Raw genomic sequence first — 9,046 nt, forward strand, 5'->3', positions numbered from 1 at the left:
GCCCCAGCCATTTTGTCCTATTCTCAGTGTTGGCCCAGGGTGACAAAAGGTCAACAAATCTGAAACTCTGAGTTTATTAGGTGTCACTTGGCCCTGCTTTCACAAGTAAGGAAATGGAGGCTTGAAAGACTGATCTGGTGTTAGGCTGGTACAGGACCCTGGTGCCCAGCTCCTTTCTAGGGTCTCACATATGACTGCCTAGAAAGCTAAAATCACTGAGCCTCTGGTGCCCCTCGAGCTCCAGAAGGCACTTGCTGCCCCAGGTAGGAGTCTAACACCCTTCTGCTTGCTGTCTCCTTTACTCCAATTGAGGACACTTGCTCCCAACTCAGAACCCAGCTCTCTGATACTCTTAACTGCAAGCCTGGGGCAAGTGACACCTGCCAAGCCTCAAATTCTTCACTCGGGAAATACAGAAAACATCCTCTGCATGGGGCTGCTGTGAGGATTAACTGTGATGTTTAAAAAGCACTTAGCACAAGTGCCTGCCACCCAGTAACCCAAATAATTGAACACCTTCAAGAGGGTGTTCAGCCCTGTAAGGGGCATTCGATACTGTCCCCTTGCTCTGGTGAGGGCTGCTCCCCACCAGGCCTAAAACCACTTCTGTAATGAGGGATGGCCCTAGGGTCAATCACAGGCAGGCAGGATGACCCACTAGGCCAACTGAGTCCTTGGGGACAGATGCCCGCTTCTGAGAGGAGTTATTGTTTTCACATTGGTTTAGCCATGTATAAGCTGGGGCTGCAGGAAGGGGGCGGTGCAGAGCGGAAGTTCTCTCAATTTGTTCTGTCTCCTCTAAGCAAAGTGAAAAATTTCCTCCCAACTATCCAATATCCAATATCCTACTATGAATTTCTCAGTACAAAAACCAAGCTGTGCCGAGAGCAGAACACAAGTTCTTTTAAATATACTCCTGAAAAAATCATAAGTCATAACATTGGAATATAGGAAAGGTTCCATCTCCTGTGAGCCCTTGTCCATTTCAGCCTTGCGGAAAGGCCCTGGTGGTCTTGTATTTGTGTGCTTCCCGTTTCATGATATTTGGTCAGAGCCGTAAAACCGGCGCATGCACTACTCTGAAATTTGGAGTAAATAACTGATTCAGTTAAATAACAATCCCAAGGTAGAAGTAGTCTAATAGGTAGGTAACTACCCACTTAAATTCAGAGACTGCTCTTCTGTCCAAAGCCCCTGAAACTTGATATCTCCCTTCACACATCCCTGAGTTCCCAATAAGCCTGCCATCTTCTGACAGGTGGCTGCAGGTTGACATGAATGGAACTCTTGCTAAAAACATCTTTAACCAATACCTGCCAACAAGGTCAGTCAGCAGGCATCTGTTAAGCCCCTGAATTGGTCAGTACAGGTTATGTGCTCATTTCTAGACCAAACGATATTTGGTTACTATTCTCACCTTATCTTTAAGAAGTGAAGAGGATGCAAATAAATGTCCCATCTGCAGGAAATGAGGGGTGTTTGTAAAATGTTTTATGAACCAGAACTTGATGATTAACTTCTGGGTCTAGCTTGTCCCACCGTTCAGAGCTGAATCAGAACTATACAGTCACACCTGGCTGAGGGATGATCAGAACTGTCACCTAGAGCTGCCCTTCTCTGAACAAAAAGCACATTATGAACCCCTGTTTGCAATGCAGAAATGTTTATGGTTGACTCTTTATGAAAAGGCTAGAGGGGAAATAATTTTTTAAACCAGGAATCTGAAATGCTAGAAGAGGCAAGTTTTGTTCACCTGGAAGCCTATTTGTACCTGTGTAGAGACAACAGTACCCTCCAGCCCCACTGAAAGCACTGTGGTGAAGGTGACAGGAGACAAGGGGAGCCAAGAGCTAAAAGTAACAAGAACATGTAGGTGGCAGAGAACCTGGACACAGGGGCCATGTGACAGGGATCTGGACTGACATCCCCATGGACAGTTAGATTTGCTAACTCAAACATATAAGCAAACAAACTGTTTTAGGAGAAAAAGTACCTTATAGTCTTTCAAAACAGTGCTCATTCTCTCATAGCCTTCCTTTACCATTTTAAACCCATGCCATATGAGTACAGGCCTTATCTGTCCAGTGAATTCTATGCAACTGTTTCATGATGGTAGGTAACAATATATACCTGGTACATATTGATCATATCTACGTGGTGGGAGGACAGGGAAGGAAGGAAGCAAAGAGGAGATGCCTCTTTTCCTGCTTTGTTCTTCAGATACACCATTGGAGCCCAAACACACAGGAGATGGCCCCCTCCCCAGAGGCGGGGAGAGAGTCCTCCACACCTCTGCAGCCTCCAGGGACATTCCTCCTTCCACCAGCACATACGCCAGTTATTATGCATCTAGACATATGGGTATATACAAGGAAGCCCCAATAAAGCTAAGCTCCTAAGGCTGGCTCCTCCCACAGTCAATGACAAACTCAGCCAAGGAAGCCGTATAATAGCCCCCACACTACTTGGCTAAAAGTTCAGATCTGAGGTCTGAAAGAACAACACTCCAAGCGGGTGGAGAGGCAGTAAGCCCATTTGCTCTCTCTCTTCTTTCTCGGACATTCCTGGAAGCAGCCTCATCTACTCCTTGGGGATCTCGAACATGCAGAGACTCTTATACTTTTGCAGAAGTTCATTCTTGGTCCTAACTTGTTCCCGGAGGCTGTGCAGCTGTTGCTGCTGCTGCTCAGGGCTCAGGTGGATGCCAGGCATGGTGCTGATGACCTTTCGCATCTCCTGGAACTTGGTTTTGAGGGCATTCAGGTCCTGGTGGATGTCTGGGCTGTCCTTGTCCATGCTGCAGGGGGCAGAGGGCAGTCATTAGAATTCACAGGAAGAGACAACCCCTGACTTCTTTCCTCTGCACCCCACAGAACTTGCTGTCTTCCTACATTCTTTTAGAATGCCTTGATTTCTGTCCATCCCCTTATCAGGCTGTGTGCCCCCAAAGGACAGGGACCGGTTCTTTTTCATGCAGCCTTAGGGCAGGCATGAAACAGCTGCTCTATAAAAGCGCCCAGCACCTAGCAGTGCCTGTGCAGCCCCTCTCATAGAATGCTCACAAAATTAGATGCTTAAAGTCTATTAGCTCAGAGGGTAGGGACACTGTCTGCTGTATCCTGGGCACTGTGGGCATGCAAGTAACATTTGTTGAAAGAATGAATGCTTGGCAAATAAGTTCATAAATGTCTGTTAAATGAAGGAACAAGCCATTACCAATATCAAGTGACAAATGGCAAGCAAAACTTGCTGAAATACTACATTTCTTCTAATCTGAGCTATTTCCAGGTCAGTCAGGAGATTGTCAGTTAACAAGAACTACTTTTAATTGAAGGTTTGATGCTTGAACCTGTTAACAGGAAGACTAATTTCCAGAGCTATTCATAAAATTTAAATTAGTTGCAAGCTTTTGGAAATTTTTCAGCAGGTGTGAGCCTCTCCTACCACAGTCATGTAAACTCCTTGCCTTCAGGTCAAGCTCATTTTAAAGGCAGGATCATTAACTTCACCTCACAGCTATATTTAGCTGTCCAGAGATCCATGCTTTCCCACCCCGCCCCTTGCTACTAAAAACAAAATGAAAACAAAAACCTTCTCTTAAAATCAAAGAAACAGACTGTTCATTGCTCTTACACATTTTTAAAAAGTAATTAAGTGGATGAGCTTTTGATAACAAGCAGTTGAAACAAAAAACGAAAAGCCAATTCAGTAGGTGGTTCTAAAAGTCATTCATTGGGGCATAAGAGGGGAAAACTGTCAATGATCATTTGTTTTTCTTTTAACAAATGTTTATTCCTGGTGGGAAATTTCAATCCATATGGTCCTCATTCATATTTATTATTTGTCATTTCTCTGCTTATGCAGGCAGGATATCCATCACTCCTGGCGATCCACTAGTTATGGCTCATATCTGGCAAATGAGTCAGCCACCAGGGCCTGCTCACTATCAATAGCTCTAATTCAGAGATAAGGAATGAAGAATCAACCATTTATTCTGGGGATTGAATGGCCAAACATTTCTTGTTGTCATTTGATGCCCATAATTTAGATATGCCCACAATTAAAGGTATGCCTTATTTCAGTTTCTAGGGAGGAGTAATTGGTTTTCCTGAGAACTGTAAATCATTTGGAAGGAAGCAAATAGGGAGCATCTTTTAATTCTTTTAGGTTTTGTCTCAGATCCACAACTCTGGACAGAAACCATTTGGACTTCTGAAATCATTATACTTGGATGGCATATGTGTTAACACATTGTTAAGGATTTAAGTCCCAAGGGGTTTTGAAATTAAAATATAGTTTTAAAAAAACTGATTCACATTACATGAGTCTGAAAGAACGCAGTAAAAACAAACAAAAATACATGAAATAAAAATTTGAAAGTTATGATAATCCAGTTGTAGAAACAAACATAACCTGGCCCAAAAGAATATTTAATTCTGAAAGTAAAAAGTGAACCGTGTTTAAGATGCTCACGTCTGAAAACCCCAAATCTCATGGTTGTCAGTAAGGGAGATAGTCTTTAGATAATAAAGAAGGAGCCATATGAAAAGCCCGCCTGGAGAGGAGCTGGCTGAAAGGGGGCCATGCAGCCCACAGCAAGATCCCCTCTGCAAGCTTCTCGGCCTGCCCTAGTTGTGGCAGTAAATAACACGGAACTCCTGGGATGAGGAAAACACTCTATTCAGGCACTGGCTCGAACCAAGTGGGAACCTGCTAGGCCAGGATGACTGTGAGATACTCAAGCCCAAAGAAAAGAGACAGGCCCATATATTGAGTTGAATAAAAGCAGAAAGCTCCAAATGGGCCTGCCTTTGTGTCCAACATTAGTCATCATCCAACTTTAGAAAGGAAAAAAGGAGAGTAGGCCAGAACATCATACAAACAAGAGCAAGTTTAGGGCACTTTGGTCCCACCTACTGTAGTTTTTAAAAGGTAGACAAAAATATTACTGCTGTGGCTTGACAAGCCACTTCCTGATGGTCTTTTGTATACATCCTGAGTGATACTCAGAATCATTCCAGCAGTAGACACAGACTGAAACCAACCTCCTCTTAAACTTCAGTCACCTCTTGTGACCTCTCAGTGATATCGGACTCAGTTTCCCATTTCTTCTTCCTCAAAACTCTAATTGGTACCATGAAGATTTGAGAATTAAAACAGCTTGGTACTGGAGAACAGAATGTCCAGAAGTAGATCAGAAAATATATGGGAATTCAGTGTATGGTGGGCAGCAGCTCAAGCAGGAAAAATAATAAGTATAATAACAGCAGTGTGAGAGACAGCTAACTAGAGGATAAGCTGGACCTCTCCTTTACTCTTTCCATTATAATCAATTCCCGGAGCATCAAAGAATTAAAAGTAAAAAAAATTAAACCATAAAGTCCTACAAAAAAAGGGATCAATATAATATTATTAGAGTAGAAAGGCTTTTCTAACTAGGACCAAAGCTCAGAAGCCATAAAGGAAAATCTTAACAAATATTTTTACATAAAATGATATGCTTCTGATTGAGGAGGGGGAAAAAAAAAAAGAAGGAAAGAAGGATGGATGGATGGAAGAAAAGAAAAAAGACCGATCCATCTAGGAACAAAGTCAAAAGAAAACAACTCAGAGAAAATATTTACAATACACATGACAAAGGCACACTTTTCTTACTGTACAAAGAGGAATGAGTTAATAGAAAAATGGGCAGTTTACAGGGAAAAAATACAAATGACATATAAAATTGTATATGAAAAGATGCTTCACCTGATATAATAAAAGACAGATTGATATACTGCATCTTTTCTGACCTTTTAGATTAGCCAAAATTAAAAAGTTAATGGTAATGGAAGGGTTATGGGAAAGACAAATACACTGTTGGTGAAGCATAAACTGATAGTCTTTCTGAATTTGCTGATAGTGATCAAAATTTTAAATTCCCATATCCCACTGCTAGACATTTACCTTTCAGAGACTCAAAAGTTTATAAGCAGGCATCTACAATGAGGTACACCGCAGCTCTGAATGCAAGAGCAAAATGCCAGAAATAATGAAAGTGTCTTTGCGCAAGGAAAAGTTTAAACGGCACATTTATAAAATGGAATATTATGCAGTTCGGGGACAAGGGAGAGAGCTGGGAGAAATGGAGGGAGAGGCTCACTTGCCATTTTATATCTATGGGTACTCTGAATACATCTACAACTTTAATTTTTTAAAAAGCGCTTTTTGGGTCACAGGTTTATGGGCCATTAGGTTAACTGAAGCAGTCCAATCTACAGGACTGTGTTCTGAATAAAAAGCTACAAGATGTAGCATTTTAAATTTAGCAATAGCTATCAAAATTAAAAACGAATGTACCGTCTGCTCCAGCATTTCCACTACTTGAGGATTTTCCTCATCATAAACTTACTCAAATACAAGGATGCTTACCCCAGCACTGCTGGTAAGAGCAAAAATTAGAACAACACCCTAAAAGTCCATAAACAGATGACTAGTTACATAATTTATGGTGCAGTCACCTTATTGAGGAAGACCTTCACAGTGTCCAAAGCAGACTACTAAGAGAAAAAAGCAAAGTACAGTATAATCTTAATTTGTATGAATCTTTGAAAAGCAATGCATATATAATTCCTGGAAGGATAAAGTATTAATGCAGCAGTTTTCACTGGTGAGGGAACTTAGGGGAAGGAATTCTTCTTTCATTTTACATGTTTCTGAATTTGCAATTATTACTTTTAAAAATAAAACATTTTTAAAAACCTATTGAGGTAGTACTCTGCATTCTTTAGAGAAGAAAGGCTAAATTCACTTAAGCTTTTACTTCCTTATTCATCCCCTGTGCAAGGAGTAAACAAATAAAAGGGCCACCAGAAGAGGAAGAGACTAAGGGCCTAGGTGACTGAGCTGGTCCTGGACCTCATTCCCTCTCACCAGGCCTGCCAGCTTGTATGCTGAGATGCCACATCCATCTTGAGCACAAGTCTAAGACTCCCTAGTTAGAAAGCCTCACTGGCTCCTCAGTCCCTCAGAGGACAAAATCTCACTTCCTAAGGTGGATGCACTGTCCTCTGTAGCCTGTCTTTTCCCACCTTTCCAGCTCTCCCTTCCTGCTGGATTTGTACTCCAGACTCACCAAACTGAGTTGACCCCCATGAGATGATGCTACTTCTTGGTACCCCATTCTTAACCATGCTCTTCCTATAGCCCCCTTCCTCACTTTCATAATTTAAGACTTACCATTGGCATCACCCTTTACAAGCTTTCTGACTCCAAGCTTCGCAAGGTCTCCTCCCCATCAGTGTCCTTCCGGTCTGTCTCCTTCCCTCATTAGCCTACAAACTAGCCTCAAATATATTACTAGATATATTTTAAAAAAAGATCCTAGCCTTTTTTCATGGTTACATTTACAGTATCTTTCCTCTCTACTGTCTTCCTCCAAGTGGCTTTTTCGGCTCTTCTGTTTTGTCCTTTCTTACTAGGGGTTTTCTTCACATGCTTAGTGACCTTGGCTATCTAGTTATATGAACTGACTAGGTTCTTTCTTGGGGAGCCCCCAGTGATTTTTCTCCAGACACTCAAAAGATGCCTCTATTCTCTTTGGCTATTGCTCTAGAAGCCAAGTTGGGGAAGACAAGGGTGTGGTCTCAATTTTCAGTGAACTTTCTCTTAAACCCTATTTTCAGTAAATTTCCCTCCTTCAAACTCCTACAATGTGCCTGGTGTCCCTCCAGCCCAGATACTCTCCGCCTTATCCTTTCCTAAGAAAAAATCTTGGGAAAGTGCAACCTTTTAATTGTCTTCCAAGATGGAAGGGTAGTCATTTGTCTGCTTAGAGTAAGAGGTAAGAAATATGGGGATCTCTCTCTTAAATAGACTTTTAAGTAATCCTCTGTTCTTAGCCCCACTTTGAACCCTATTTCCAGAAGTCCCTGGCACTGCCAATGCCTGATATTTGTGGGGAGGCCATGGTCAAAGGCAGCTGCTTCTGGCTGCTTCTTGGGACTGGTAGGTGGGTTAGCCCTTGGTCATCTTCTTTGTGGCAACTAGCTCCTTTCCTATTCTTTTTGGTTTTATGCTTAAAACAAAACAACTCTTCACTGTCCTCTTAGAGGAAACAGAGACAAACACAAGTAATCAACCCAATATCTTTCACTGGAGACTGTTCTTGAGTACATAACAATTTTATGCTTTAAGTATTATTAGTCCCATTCCTCAAGAGAGAGGCTCAGAGAAGCTGTTATTTGACTAAGGTCACCCAGTCAGAACACCATAAAGCTACACTTTGAACCCACTGTTTGCGGTCTACTATTAATCATATATTAGAGATAAGAAAATTAAAGCCTAGAAAGGTTATGTATTCACCAAGATTACAAGGCAAGCAAGCATTGGCATGAGATTTGAATCTAAGACTATCTGATTTTAAAACCCATGTTCTCTCTAGTGTACTTTACTGTACCATCTTTAAGGCCAGCCCAACACAATAGTTCTACCAAAGCCCAAGAACAGTCTCTGAGAATGTGTACATTTTGTTTTAATTTTTCCATATTTTTTTTACAACGAGTATATTTGTAATCCAGCACTGCTCTGGGATTGCAGGGTCTGCATTTGTATTTGTGTTTGTGATCTTACTACTGTGGAGTAGTGCTATTTGATGGTCACAGACTAATGAGAACAGAAGAACCTGCCTCACCCTATAAACAGTATGGTCACACCAAGTGAAGCCAAATGAAGTAGGGTCTAATGTGAGAACGAAGGCTTTGCAGTTGTTTGAAAAGCAGAGAAAGCATCAGGTCATCAAATGAACCCAGTCTGGTTAAACTCAAAAGAAGCTGGGCCCTTAACAGCCAACACTTTCATGTTGTGAGAAGTAATCCATTTCAGCAAAACATTCAAGAACACATTAATGTTCATTTCAACATTACTATAATAGTAATTTTGTTTCAATTTACTCTGTTTTGGTTTTTAATAGTTGAATAAGAGCTATAAGTAAAGGGGTTTACACCTATTATCATGTGGATATAAATAACATAAAAGTAAAAATAATTTAGGCGAACATGGGGATCAA

General features: G+C 41.4%; 2 protein-coding genes across 2 annotated transcripts in view; one reads left to right on the forward strand and one right to left on the reverse strand.

The window, feature by feature from the left end:
• The window catches only part of RASD1 (ras related dexamethasone induced 1), a 3,212-nt gene extending 2,152 nt beyond the window's left edge, over positions 1-1,060 (forward strand). Inside the window, exon 2 of the mRNA XM_023529932.1 lies at positions 952-1,060. Coding sequence (XP_023385700.1) covers positions 952-1,060 — 109 coding nt within the window. The remainder of the gene's footprint in view (positions 1-951) is intronic.
• Positions 1,061-1,476: 416 nt separating this feature from the next.
• The window catches only part of MED9 (mediator complex subunit 9), a 9,920-nt gene continuing 2,350 nt past the window's right edge, over positions 1,477-9,046 (reverse strand). The window contains exon 2 of the mRNA XM_011359103.2: positions 1,477-2,797. Within this exon, the coding sequence (XP_011357405.1) occupies positions 2,581-2,797 (217 nt within the window). The 3' untranslated portion in view covers positions 1,477-2,580. The remainder of the gene's footprint in view (positions 2,798-9,046) is intronic.

Source organism: Pteropus vampyrus, unplaced genomic scaffold, assembly GCF_000151845.1.
Source record: "Pteropus vampyrus isolate Shadow unplaced genomic scaffold, Pvam_2.0 Scaffold44, whole genome shotgun sequence".
Lineage (NCBI taxonomy): Eukaryota > Metazoa > Chordata > Mammalia > Chiroptera > Pteropodidae > Pteropus > Pteropus vampyrus.